A 15,558-nucleotide genomic window follows, 5' to 3' on the forward strand; every position below is an offset into this window, starting at 1 on the left:
TTACGTGGCATGCTTTACAAATTTGTCAAGTCAAGGATAAGAACCAGATACGATTTATCACTTAGACAACTTACATCAATGATAAAGAATATAGTGTTATATAAACACGAATCAATAACTTTAAAAAGGATCAATTTATTTATTCATTAATACAGAATTCTTCTTATAGAGAGTTATGTGAAGATCTTAACCGGTGGTGGTTTGAAGCTTTTGCTAGGGCCTCGCGTTTTTTGGGTGTTAGATATTTACAAATACGTGCTCGTTGATTGTTAGTACTGAGAATCCTGTACCATTGAATATCCTGGACCTTGAATAATATCGAGTATCGTGTGATATTTGCTGTAGTTTATATTATATAAACATATACAAAAAGGTCCTTTAAATCCGTAGTTTGTCTAGGGCCTCATACTTTTAGACCGTCAGGCAAGTATATATAAATATTTGTATTTGGTCCAGCACTTCGAATTCAAAACTAGCCAAGATTCTAGATCGTGTACAATATCAAGTATCTTGTGATTCGGCTTTATATCACATACACAAAAAAAAGACCTCAGAAATTGTGGGTTTTGTCTAGGGCCTAAGATATAAAAATAGATCATCGATATTCAGTCGCGCTCCATTACTTTCGATTATTGGATCGAGACCAGAACTCAGTATTAGATAGGGCCTTCAAAATTAACTTGTTTAGGGCCTCACGCAGCCTAAAACCGGTACTTTAAATGTATATAGACGTGGTCAAATTAGTTCCGTATTTTTCTTTTATGTTTAGAATCAACACTACGAAAGAATAAGTGTGAAGTGTAAACATAAGGACCTTGAAGGTGAAAAGATGTATACGACTGTATTAATTGTACAGAAAACCTTTGTAATTATTTCTAAAAGCTGTTTACGAAAGAGAAAATTTGTATGTATTGAACAGTTTACCCTTTTTTTTTTTTTTTTAATCAATTTAAATTTCATAATTTATACGACAGCGCTGTATAAACAACACACGTACAGTACATCACAGTTACATGCAACGCTTTATTTTTTAAATAATCGATATAAACTGCTTTCTTATTGTTTTTTAGTTATGGAAGTCTAAATTGTATTCTTTTCTATCTTCTTACATATTAAATTTTGTAAATGTGCAGTCTGCGTGTGAGAGTTCCTTTGCCATTTTGAAACAAAATGGCGGTCGTTTCGTAGGTGACATGGCTTTGTATCGCATGCAAACACGACGAAAATAACGCATGGAATTTAAATTACCTCTATATAAGAAAATAATGTATTACAAAAACGTAGGCTTCGTTATAACTTTACTTAAACGTACTTGTGCTTATGGTATATATGTATGGCTTGTGCTTGGGGTATATATGTATATTCATAATAGGGAAATAATTCATAATCCTAAAAAACTTCGGGAATTCTTCAGGAGGCGGTCCTTCTGGTATGTTGTGTCCCGTCCCTTACCACCATTGTGGATCTGGCCGAACCCATACTAGATTTGCTATAAAAAGGGACCCTCTTAATGCCCACGGGGTAAACAAAAATAGCATGTAATGAGAGATTTTTTTCTTTTTAAATGCATTTAGTAAGTAGTTTAATTTTCTCATAAACATAATATATTTTTTCCAGAAAGATACATTATTTTCTTCTACGTTCAAAACAAAACAGTCACGTTTTAAAAGATTAATGCCACGTCACGATACGAATATTACCATAAAAGATTACATGATGAAAGCTTTAAAAAATAATGAAAATATTTCACTTTTTGAATTTATAAACGGAAAAAAACATGGGATTGATTAACATTTTAGACAATTTTATGCACTAAAGAAGACAATTAATCTTAAAATACAGTACAGTACATTACTAAATCAAACGATAGCCTACTTTGTAGCACTTAAGTGCAATAATATGACAATCCTCTAAATAATTTTGTTTGTTTTTATACAAAATTAGGTCAAGAATACAAAATATTCTAAAATTTAATTGGTTGGAGCGCTCATAAATCCTTCAAATATCGATTAGAGAACAAAAATCGATCCTTCGGTACTAACAGAACCGGCTCTATATTTTCAGTGGCACGATAAAAAATATCAATATGAGATCTTTTCGAGGCATCGAGGCCCTAAATTAACTCCCAAGAGGGGTTTAGGAGGCTATAACGAGCGTGGAAACCTTTTAAATCTCTTTACAATGCTGGCCTTTAGCGAGTCGCGCTTAAAGTACTAGACTTTACAGTAATACGATTATTATTTCGAATTTTTGTGTATAAAATAATTAAAATATAACGTAATTTTTATTAAATTGTAAAATTAATTAATTAATTTTAAAAAATATATAAAATTATTTCTTTACCAATTAGAAAATAATTTAATTTAATTTAATGACCGTGCTCTATATTGTCAGTCAGCCGTCTGAAGGATCCGGACTCGATTCATTCTTGTAACTTGGCACTTATTAATCTATTTAAAAATTAAATGTAAAAGCTGGAAATAAAATATTAATTAATTAATATACATTGTCATAATTATAAATAAATTCAATTACTTTAGGTGTAATGTTACCTACTTCACGGAAAAAATATATAATTTCAATGGATATATATATTTTTTTAGGGAAATTTTATGACTCCCCATCCTGTGGAAAGTAAAAGTGTGCCTTTTAATCTAGTCGTCTGTGGATTTGGCTAGGTCTACTTACAATGAAACGGCCGGGTGGTGAGAAAGAAGGCCCGAAAAATTCCTAGAAATTTTCCACCCACACAGATTTGATTCTGGATTCCTTAGAGCAGTAGGCTGAAGCCTTACACTTCTCGGTTATCCGACCAGTAATTGTGATGGTTGTGCGTGTCACGAGCCGGATTGAAAGGGCCCCTCTCAATCTGACTTGTGACACACAGAAGTGTTAACTTGTTTTATTGATTTTATGTGTATATTATGTTTATTGAAATAAAACGTGTTTAATGTCTAAGCTATAACACAAGCCCCATCCCTTCCAGTAAATAAACAAACCCTTCAGTGACCCTGGACCCAACTTATTCTCTGTGTTTAGATACTCAATATATTAACAAACGGGCATTAAAGAATAAAATTACAGTAGAATTTCTCAGCCAAACACTCATAAAAACTGAAATTCACCCATTTAACAGTCATCTTTTTTAAAAACAGGTTTTCTTCTTTTTTAATTAGGATTAAATTCTAAGAACGTGAATAACCGAAAACTGGATTCGACTTACAAAACAGTAAATAATATACTTAGAATTCTCAATTATAGTAATTAATATTGATTTTAAAGATATAGACAATTTATTCTCGGTTCTAAACCTGATTTTTTACGATTTACTATCATAAAACTCTATATCAAACGATGCGTGTGTTTTAAACAGAAGCCAAGTTGAATGGAAGTTTGACCCATATATTTTTTTGTAATTTATTTACAATTCTGCATAAACAACTCGTAAATATAAAATGTGATTTAAAATAAAATATTTCTAATATTGAAACGTAATTCTAATTTTCATTTATCCAGAATTATAATTAAAATTGGGTCCTCTGACAGTCGCAAGCGTGGAGAGGCCCTACCTCTATTCATACATTTCTGTCTTTCGGAGAGGAATAGAGGCTCCACACAAAAGCCATAAATATACTGTATATGAATGAAATCAATGAAGCAAAGCAAACAGATTTTTATAACTGATCGTAAGAAATTTTCGTTTATACTATTTTTATATCATATTATATATATTATATATATATATATATATATATATATATATATATATATATATAAAAGATTAAATTTGGGGGATTCCAGACTTTAGTCTGGGATTCTAGTTCATCCTAGAATAAGGTCTGGAATCCTAGTTGTTTCTGTTTGTTTTTATAGTTTTATGAAAGGATAGCTAGTAGGGTCGTTTCCAAACACAAAAATTCCCCAAATTTAGCCTTTTATAAATATATATAAAAATTATGGTCTTATGTTCTAGCAAAGAGCTAGAACCCAAGATCATATTTTAGCACAAACTAGGATCCCAGACTTATCCTACTAACAGCTAGAATTCCAGACTAGTAACTGCTAGAATCTCAAATTTGTTTTAGTAACAGAATTACAGACATGTTCTAGCAAAGAGCTAGAATTCCAAATCATATTCTAGTACAACATGAATCATAGATCTTGTTCCGGTATGAGTTAAAGATTAGACCTTGCACAATATCAAGTATCATGTAATAATTGATATTGCGTAACATAGCTTTACGTTATACAAACTAACACAAAAGGGGTCTCGCCTAACTTAACGATCAGAAAAATGTTGACAGCATATGTTAAACGACAATATATCGAGGATACGTGTAACTTAAATTTAATGTTATTTGAATAAAAATCTGTCGATCGTTATAAAATAACATATTTAAATTATATATCGATAATACACCGACATTCCTATAGTCTGTTGGCTAATTTTCGTGTATAGTAAGTACATTGACGGGAATCGATCCCGGACGTATCAGTAAGAAACGTGATACGCGCTTTCAGTAATATGAGCAAGTGAAGGAAACTTAGGAGCAATAAATAAATTAAAACTAAAAATAGATGGCTTTTTCCTTGTTACTTTCTTATTATACCGATTACTTTGTGCTACGAAATAATTGTAAGTAGTTATGAAATGAAATAATTTTCCAATTTCTTAAAACATGGATGAAATTATTGGAAAATTTACGATTTTTTCCCCGTGTTTTAACTGTAATAAAATTTTAAAATAACGTTTTAAGTTTAAAAATAACTGTGTATTAATTAAGTTATACATACGTCTGTGTATTTGTTTTTACCCACCTGTGATTAAACAGATAAAAGCACCTAATACTGATGTCTTGGGTTCGCGCTTCGACGATAAGCTGCTACTTAGAGTTTTCCAGGTTTTCTTCGCCTTTGACCTTGAATAGGAGCCAGTTTTGGCCCATATTTAGGTGTTACAAACGTGAGAAAAACCAGTAAGCTCCACGTTGGCGAGACGCAAACCCACGATCAGTTTTCTATGATTTTGTCCACTCGGCCACTGGTGGGCCCCCAAATCCTGTATAGTGAAATAGTACAAACTCTTAACTATTTTGACCTGAACTTTATCTTATGTTTCGTTTTCCCGAACTTGACCCATTTCAACGGTTAATATTAACTTTTACTATCGTGTGAATATGCCATATTGAATTTATTGAACTCTCTTGTTTGGATTCTTTGCGTACGTTCATGTACTGTACACAAGTTTTCTCTTACGATTTTCGATAGCATGATAACAACACTTGTAATGATAGAAAAGATGCCTTCATCAGAATGCCAAAAAAGCGATTTGACCAGCTCTCTGGAGAGTGTCTCAAAATTTAGTATTGTATGCAAGAAGCGGGATATAAACGATGAAAATTCTATTATTATTTGTTTTATTGATTTGATTCTTATAATTTTATTAGTTTCGGAGAAATGTGGGCCATATTTGCCTCGTCTCCCCTCTTCACACTTTAATCGCTATTTTAATTTCTAGAAAAGATCTTTGACAATCTGAAATTCTCTAAGATCTGTGCTCTGGAAATATATTACTTTACATTTCATGTAATTCACTTCGTTATAATGAATATTCAATAGAAATTTTCAAATATTTCGGATAGAATAATACAATCTTTCATTTTCATAAGAAGGAAATCGAATTCGGACTCTCATTGATCCGATTGACGTAATAAGACAAAGTAACACATGGACGATCTTCCAAGAAGTAGATGCCTCCTGGGAGGAGTTTCAACGTAAAAATTGGTCCCTATTTAAGTGTTAGACCCGTGAAGAAAACTCGGAACATATCCTGTAGTTCAGGCGCAAACCCATGCCCAGTTTTCAGAGATGTTATCCACTTGGCCATCGGTGGATATCCACTTGGCCTTTCTCGCACTACTGTTCGATTCATTCCTAAACGACAGCTACCAGATTGCATAAATCATATCAAAAATTTGCAAAATTTCAACTTATTTTCAAATATTTCAAAATATTTTAAAAACTTGCATCTAAATTTATAATATTGTCAAGTTTTTATTTAAAAATCTGTTTCAAAATATCAAAATTCGATGAGTAATGGCGAGTGTTATTTAATTTTTGATTTGATTCAGCTGTTTTCATTTCAACGTCCAATTATATACCCAACTGTAAAATTTGATTAATAATTTCATAAAACCTCGAGTGACTTCGGACAATTGTGTTTCTGAATATTATTTCCATTAATTTCTATTTCTTTGCAAAATGCAAAGATAATAATTTGCAGATATTTCGAATTCAAACTTACATCAGCTTAAAACAGTTACAAAACTAAATATGGTGGTGGCCCACAAGTGGCCGAGTGGATAAAACCACCGAACACCGAAGTTGGTCATGAATTTTGAAGAAATCTTGAGGATTTCTTCGTGTCTAACGCCTAAATATGGCAAGTTTCCCCATAAAAAGTCTTCCGAGGAGGAACCTCCCCTTGATAGATCTCCCATGTTTTACGTTGCCTTGTATTACGAATCCTCTCACTCATCATTATCGTATTTGATCTTCTACAAAGTTTAAGATCTCAGATAATAATAGATTTTGTGTAATGGGGTTGAATAATCCAAAGTATCCAATGGCCTTAAAAGTGCGAAGCCCTACAGAAAAGCGTTGGTTTTCCTATGTTTAAAATTGCTACCAGGTCAAAAATTTAAAAATACTAGCAGATAATTCTCAAAAAATAAGTATTTTCATAATCACGACAAGTTTAGACATGCAAAAATTAGTGTTGTGATTAAAAGTATATGCGAATTTATTTCAAATTTTATTACCTAACTGGTATATTATCATTAATAGTTTATCATTAAATTACCATTAACAATATGCAATTTATGAAAAATATAAAAAAAACTCATGAATCCAGTTTCCTTCAACGCTTCCCATCCTGCACACACTAAGACCGTTTTGTATGCCCATCACAGTGTTTTGTTCATGCCCACAATGAGGGCAATCCTACAATGAAGGGCGGGGATTTAACTCATCTAGATCAATGATAATTTATGAGGTTGTAGTTCGGACTCGAACCTGGTATCCCATAGTAGTAGTCTGGACATTTAGCTTCCGCCTTGTGTATTGATCTACCAATCAGAAAGACATTCAGAGACCTGGTGTCTAATTACGCGAGTAGCAACTCGAACGTGTTGAAGACGTCACTTGATACGAATTCATATCATGTGACAACTTCAGTACATTCGTATTGCTACTCCCATAACTCGACACTACACTTTCGTAATGTTGCAATAGATTGAATGACATGCTTGCTTCAATATTATGTTGTGGTATGATTCAACATTCAATAGAATTTTGTTTCAAAGGTGTATGCTTCAGTAGAAAATAGCCACTGTAAAACACATCTGATTCATTCTTCGATTCTCCAAGTGGTTTGGTTTATTTGTATACGACAACGCGACACGTGGGCGATCTTCCGAAGTGGGATGCCTCCCAGGAGGTCTTTTATAGAAACTTAGATCTGTTTAGGTGTTACAAACGTGAAGAAAATCCGGAAACTCCACGTGGCCAGCCCGTTGGCGAGGCACGAACCCACGACTAACTATTAGTGTTTGGAGATTTTATTCATTCGGCCATTGGTGGGCTTAAAAGGAATTGAATGATTGAATAAGGCAATACAACGCATGGAGATACCTCCTGGAAGTAGTCTGTGGAAAATTGGCCTCTATATAAATGCAAAGTGGCTATTGATTGGGCCTATTAAAATTTAAGAATTTATTACCATTACATTGTTTATCCATTACCTATATGTTTAGTTCTCATTTTGGCATATAAAAATACAGAAATCTCGGCATCGGATGGATCAATATGACGGATTTCAGCGAATCAAAAGCAGAATATTTTTATTTTAAATTGCACTTAGGAAAATAACTACTATACGTTACGAAATTGATTTTATCATCACAATGCTTACATGTACAGAATTGACTTTTAAATTTCCGTACTGTCACACGATATCCAATTGTTATTTTTATTACTTATAAATACATAAAATCGGCATTTAATGTACAATTTGCAAATGAAAAATACGCAAATTACATTGTGTAATCGAACGAACAGTAAAGAGTAATTTTTTCGTATAAACAGACCTAGAATTGAAAATAATAATTCATTTACAGTAAGAGCTATGATTGGCTCAGAGAATACACCAAAAAACAATGAGTACTAGTATGTTTATACAATGGTCTTGAAGAATAATGCTTTACTCAGAAGGAAAACGGATTGATGGAAGAAGACAATGCAACACATGAGCATTAGAAATTGGTCTCTGTTTGTTAGATATGTGAGAAAACTCCAGATGGCCAGTCCTTTGACGAGGTGCGAATCAATGTTCAGTACTTTTATCCACTCGGCCATTGGTGTACAGCAGGAACACAAAATTGAAAGATTGCAAGTAAGCATTTCACTGAATAGAAATGGGAATATTCCTTAATTTGATTAATATTGTTCGGAATAATTGAGTGACAGTGAAAATAGTCACCTTCTATGGAGAATCGAATCCGGACTCTCTTGTAAAAGCTCATTATGTTTAGACACGCCATCCGGATGATGAACATGTATTGCCATAGTTTGTCATACCTCTTGAAATCACTATTGATTTCAGTGATATAAGTCAGGTAAGCAGTAAAAACCGTAGTGCCCGCCAATGGTCGAGTGGTTTTGCCACCAACCACCGAACACTGGTCGTGGGTTCGCGCCTCCCCAATGGGCTGGCCGTGTGAAGTTTTTCGGGTTTTCTTCACGTTAGTAACACTTTAGTAGGGCCAATTTTCCATAGAAAATCCTCCCGGGAGGCATCCTCCTCGGCAGATCACCCATGTTTAGCGTTGCCATAAACAAATAAACCATTAGAAACTAATTAATTATGAAAAGTTTAAGCAATGATATTTGTATTCGCATAATACAATGGAATGGACAGCCCAAAAAGCAGATGGACTGATAGCCGAGGAGGTTAAAGTGCCAACCAAAAATCCTAGAGTAGCCTATAGGGGATCGAATCCCGTTTCCCACTACTCGGTCGTCTCCCATTGTAGATCTGGACGAACCCGTGATGGGCATGGAAAAGAGGCCTTTTAGTTAAAAACAACGAGAAAATATCGATGTTTTTGATCCGGACTCGAACCCGGGCGCTTTTTTTTCCACTAAAATTAATTTATGTTTTAATTTAGATTGAATTTTTTCATAGAAGCAAGCGTATTCGGTATGCAAAGTAAATCAGCACAAAAGGACTCAAAATAAAAACTTGATATAAAAAACTCAATATTTTATGATAAAAAAATCATTAAAATTTTATAATTTTTATTAATTCATTAAAAAAATTTTAATTTTCAATTTCATTCATAAATTTTACTTCAATAGATACGTCACGAAGGTTCCTACATGTAAATAAATTGACAGACAATAAAAACAATAACACGAATTGCAAAAAATAAACGTCATCATCTACGAAATTTAAAAGTTTAAACGATCTTAACGACTATTGGACTAAAGAAATAGAAGCAGCCAATCACCGTTAAAATATCTACATTCAAAACTGTTTGTTAAAATCATTGAAACGATATTTCTTCTTTATTTGATAAAGGACTACCTATATTCGTTTTTCATTTACTTAATTTTATAAATTATTTTTTATAATTATAATATCGTTAACGATCCATTCAATGACGGAGACGATTAAGACACCAACCTAAAGCCGGGGGTCCCAGGATCAATTCGTGCGTCACTCCCAACATGTTTTATGGGTAGTCTGTCTTTGATATCGATACGTAGGGCCTCGTTCCTCATTGACCGATCATCCCAATTGAGGGCCAGGCAAACCCACGATGGTTATGATTGAAAAAGACCCTCTTTGATGCTCACAGGAGCGAAATACACAAAAAAGAAAGTTATTCATTTACTTTTTTCTGTATTTTACTTATTTTTTGGAGGTTTTATCGTGATTTTATATATCTTAGAGCCCTTTCTTCCTTAACAATTAGAGCATGTCTTAAGAATTTAAGATGAAATACGTACAGTGAACAGACAAACGAACAAACAAGCATACAAATAAATTATATATATAAAGAAATAGTGATATTTTCTTCTATTAGAGCATGGTGAATAAGTTAAATGGGAAATACAGATTAGAAATTTAAATTTATATACATTGTACACAAATCATGAATGATTTACTTATACAGTAAAACCTGTGTAAACCGGAATAGCAGGGAATCGAATGTGTTTTCTGGTTTGGAAAGTTTCCGTTATGAACAAGGTTTTTTTTTTAACGTAAAACAAGTCTCTCCGTTTCGGAGAATTTTTCCCGTTTTAGGCAGGTTTCCGTTTTGGACAGGTTTCTTGTATTTTGCAAATCTTACGTCCGTTTTAAACCGTATATTTTTTTCCTATTTATGTGTTACTGACGTGAAGAAAACCCTGAAGGTCCGAACCCACGACCAATGTTCAATACAGGGGCTTTTGCTTCATTCGAGAGGGGGGGAATTATATAGAAATATTTATACGGTATTATATCATATAATAAATAAAACAAAACAATTTTTACAGTAAAAAAGCATTAAAAATTTGTATATATTAAAATTTACAATGGGCATAACTCATATATATGATGTGCAAAACACAGTAAAACCTGTCTAAAACGGAAAAAATTATTCGGTGCCGTGCAATTAATGTTTACACAGGTCTATTAAGTAATTCTGTGTACTGACAGTAAACTATTTGAATAATAATTTCTATAGGAAGCGTGTTATAACGAGTAGAAATTAAGTAATTATAATATTTCGGACAAACAAAAGGGTAGAAAATCGATAACGTCAAACACACCGGAAGTGTCTTGTAGTAAAATAAATATTAGTATATTCTCAGCAGCATATCACAGGGGAGGGCTCAAATTAGAACGTGCAAACTGCAAACTTCAATTTACCCCTGTACTATTGCGGATATAGGGCCCGACAAGATCTTGAATGGAGCTCGGGATGGAGCGGGCCCCTTTTGTGTGCTCCATTTTTGTTTATATTTGTATAAGGCAACGAAGAATTTTGCCACCCGGGAGGAAAGTGGGCCCTATTTGGGTGTTACTAAAGTGAAGAAAACCCGGAAAACTGTACGTGGAAGGCCCCATGGCCAGGCGCGAACCCAGTACCAACTTAACTTTTTAAATAAGTTTCCTGGTTACGCTACTGATTATTTAAATTTTAACGTAAAAGCAGCTTTTTGTAATTCATTTAGGCCTAATACCAGGTCCTCTCGTTAAGTGGACATAAAATCATCTGACCAAGGCCTCAAGAACGTTCGTTATAAATTCATTTTAATGCATTTGTTGTGTCAAGGAGTTGCAGTAATTTTAACTCTGTTTTGTAATATACTAGGGCATAGAAGTAGTAGTGAATTGGGCCTCTTTGACGTGTAAGAGGCTCGTGTTATAAATTAATAGTACAAATGGCATAAAAGTAGGATCTGTATAATGTATATAACCGAAGACATCTCTTCACATATACGTGATAAACGCAATTGATCTGTACCAAGGCCCGAAATTTAAAAAGAGGCCTCAGAACGTTCGTTATAAATTCATTCTAACGCATTTTTCATGTATTAAGGACGTTAATTTTGACTATTTTGTAATATATTGGTCATGTAAACAGTAGTAAATGGGGCCTCTTTTAACGTGTTTAATTAATAGTGCAAAAGGCATAGAATTTTAAATAAATTTATAGAAAAATAGGGTCGATATAATGGATATAAGCGGGAGCATCTCTTCACATGCACGCAACAGACAATTGATCTGTAAGGCCATAATAACTATTATTACGTCAGAAATGCAGATATCGATATCGATCTGTCTGATGAAGGGCCTCTTAATGGTTTATTTAACTAAAAAATAATGCGAATTAATGATTTATTCTTAAAGATCTAACGCTATCCGATAATAAATAGAGTAAAAAAAAATAGAAGAGTATTGGGTAATTTTGGCACTGTAATCACTTATCACTTATTTATCAAGTATCACGTGAGGTAACGAGAAGTAGGTCATTTTTTATCCCCCTTCCCCTTTTATTGACTTTGCTTCGTTTATTTTGATGTAAAACATTATTTTTTATCCGTCCCGAACTAAAATAATCATAAAATAAATACAGTGCGAGCATAGTTTTTATATAAATGCACAGCGAATTAAGGCCTGTCAGAGCTAAACTTACGTCAGTTTATTTTTAAAAAATCGCAAAAAATTTGGCTCAAAAATCTATAGGGCCTCAAGAAATGTGGGCCCCTTGTGTTCTCGCAGAAGTAACTTCAGACTATAATGTGTATGATTTAATGTGAAGTCGGTATTCGTTAGAAACTGTTTAATATATTAAAAACCTTCGATAAAACGATTTTATAACCCTTATAGTTGATATATTCCTTCACTAAATCAACTGTAAAGGTTATAAAATCGTTATATCGAGGATTTTTAGTATACTAAACAGTTTCTATCAAAGACAGAGAATAGACATACGTATCGACTTCACATTACATTATACGCATTATAGTCTGAGGTTACTCTTCAAAAAACAAATAGCCGTAAACTCGGAGGGGCCTTCGCAAGGGGGCAACAATTCCATATAGCTCAGGCCCTAATTTATCTCTGACAGGCCCTATTTCTCTGCGAATTTATATAAAACTATGCCTCTAATGCCTCTAATAAATACACACATTCTGGTGTATTTATTTTAGTTCAGGCTGCATAAAAGATAACATTTTAATATATTTTGAGGTAATATTTAATATTACCTCAAAGTCGGTATGTTTGTCTATTCTCTATCTCTGTTAGAAACTTTAATATATTAAAAACCCTCAATATAATTATTTTATAATCCTTACAGTCAGGGCCGGCCATCGGGGGGTGCGGCGGATGCTACGCACCGGGGCCCCGCGATTGAGGGGGCCCCAACATTATCAAGAATGCAGTAATTTTAGTAATTTTTCTGAAGTAATTAATGTATTAGCAAGAACAAAATCACGCTTTAAATAAACATGCATTAATATATGTTCGTGTTTGTAAATTTTTTTATTTTAGAAAAACATTTGGGCCCAAATAGTTTCTTGCACCCGGGCCCCTTTATCGAGAAGGCCGGCCCTGCTTACAGTTGATTTAGTGTAGGAGTAAATCAAATGTAAGGATTATGAAATAGTTATAATGAGGGTTTTTAGTATATCAATAGTTTGTGTCAGTCGGTGTTTGTATCGAATAGACACATACATCGACACTTTGAAATGATTTTTCACAATCTTTTGAAACTCCTTTTTGTATTAATAATTATATTAGTCAGTACTCAGCTTTATAATTTAATTATTATGTTTGAAGAAGGGGAAGATGATGATGCTGTGTTTGTATTAAGAGCAAAATACAATTAATTCGAGCTCTGTTCTTATTTTAAAGCCGGTTTAACAAGGATATAATTTACTAATTCCAATAATTCATAAAATTATTATTATAGCAAACGAATCAAGTTTGTGCGTGTGTATGTGTGTCTGTCCTTGTATGAAATTAAATCAAATTAAATTCAAGGTTAAAAATATAATAATAATAATAATAATAATATATTTTTATATATTTTCCTTTTATGTAAAGTTATACAACCGCTTTGATCAATTAAGACAGAATTATCAGAATTTATGCGGTATTTTTTAAATGGAAGAAAGGAAATTATCGGAAAATCTGAAGGTATCCGAATTTAAAATGGAGTGAATGAAATGTCTTTAGCTCTTGGTTATATTAAAATATCAAGCACGATGCTGAAGTATCAGTCTCTTTGTAAAGAGGTGTTCTAGGAGAAAAGGATTCTAAGAGGAGAGGATGTTAAGAGATGATAATTCTGAAAGAAAAAAGGGAATTCTAAGAAGGGAAGAGGATTCTAAGAGATGACGATTCTGAGAGGGGAATGGGAGTCCAAGAAGAGAAAAGGATTCTAAAAGAATATGATTCTGAGAGGATAAGAGGATTCTAAGATGGAAAAAGGAATCTAGGAAAAGAGGAAGATTCTAAAAGATTCTGAAAAAAAAGATTCTAAGAGGGAAGAGGCGTCTAAAAAGAGAGGATTCTAAAAGATTATGATTCTTAGAAGGAAAGAAAATTCCAATTGATGAGGATTCTAAGAGGGAAAGGGGATTCTAAGATGAATCTGAGTAAACAAAACAAAAACAAAAATCTCAGAGTTTATTCTGTTATGGAAAACTCTCATACAGGACTTACTCGTACTTATTTCAAAATATCAAAGAATTGTTTAATTATTAATAACTGGAGTCTTGATATTTTAGGATAAGTGCGATGTTCTCGATGGGTTTAGAAAAAATATTAAGTGATAAAATTTGGCGATTCTTAGCTAATTAAGTAGTTTGTTCGCGTGTCTGTTCGGACGTTTTAAAGAGATATCTCGTGAAATGTTCGTGATGAAAGCGTAAAATTTTCAAAATTTTCGTACCAACTTAAAATACATTCTCGATAAAAATTTGGTGATGATTGAAACCTGTCTGTTTGTCTACAAATTAAACGTGTTAATACAGACAGATATTTAATCATTTAATCACTCTTCTACATATTCTTCCACATGTATAGTATTCTTGTTATATCTGGATGTCTAAACGTTTGATAGGCAATCAGATAGACAGACATACAGACAAACGGGATACAAGACTTTACGCATTCTAATTTATCAGAATATAATTAATATAATATAAAAATATCATTGTAATTCTATAATATTAAGTAGTTAAGCGGATAAACCCCCCGTCTCGAGATAAAAACGATTAATTTGCATAATTTGACAGTTTAAAAGTCTATTTAACCTAAATCGATCGAAAAAATAGGTCAGACACCAGACAGTCAAAGCGATAGCGACAGATGACTCGTTTTTCAATACTTTTGTGAAATATCTCATTTAAATTTGTGTGTACAGACAGACAAACTGACACGATTTCGTATTAAATTTTTAAAATTTATAATTATATTTTCATAATATAAATGCAAATTAAAATTCTTCGTGTTTTAATTTCATTAAAACGAACAAACAGACAGAACGCTTTAAAAAAATCTCGTGTTTGTCTGTTCGTTTTTACAGAATTAAAACGCAAAGAATTTTCATTTTGTTTATTATAATTTTAATTCCATTACAGCTGATAGACAGACAGACAGACAGACGGAGAAGTTTTAACATGTACTGTACAATTATATTAAATTCGGCAATTGTAAATGGCACATTTATAATTAATTACAGGTCAATAACACATAAAAAATCTTTACGCTCGTCTGTCTGCATATTCGCTTGAATAGAATTAAGATATTAAATTTTTCTCTTTGTGTTCGTCTAAAATTACAGATTTTTCGCGAAATTTCATCAAAAATTTCACGAAAAATTATGGAAAATGTCGAAGACTCGTTGTAGAATTTAATAATTTTATTTAAACGGCGTATATATTTTTAAAAACAGTTTTTAATAAGTAAAAAAATATACTTCCACGTCTGTCAGT

General features: G+C 32.7%; 1 protein-coding gene across 1 annotated transcript in view; it reads left to right on the forward strand.

Annotated features, from left to right (window-relative positions):
- The first annotated feature begins 8,176 nt into the window (after positions 1 to 8,176).
- The window catches only part of LOC136971822 (glutathione S-transferase 3, mitochondrial-like), a 36,497-nt gene continuing 29,115 nt past the window's right edge, over positions 8,177 to 15,558 (forward strand). The window contains exon 1 of the mRNA XM_067266324.1: positions 8,177 to 8,452. Coding sequence (XP_067122425.1) covers positions 8,297 to 8,452 — 156 coding nt within the window. The 5' untranslated portion in view covers positions 8,177 to 8,296. The remainder of the gene's footprint in view (positions 8,453 to 15,558) is intronic.

This window comes from Centruroides vittatus, unplaced genomic scaffold (assembly GCF_030686945.1).
Source record: "Centruroides vittatus isolate TY-2023 unplaced genomic scaffold, ASM3068694v2 contig_2726, whole genome shotgun sequence".
Classification (NCBI taxonomy): domain Eukaryota; kingdom Metazoa; phylum Arthropoda; class Arachnida; order Scorpiones; family Buthidae; genus Centruroides; species Centruroides vittatus.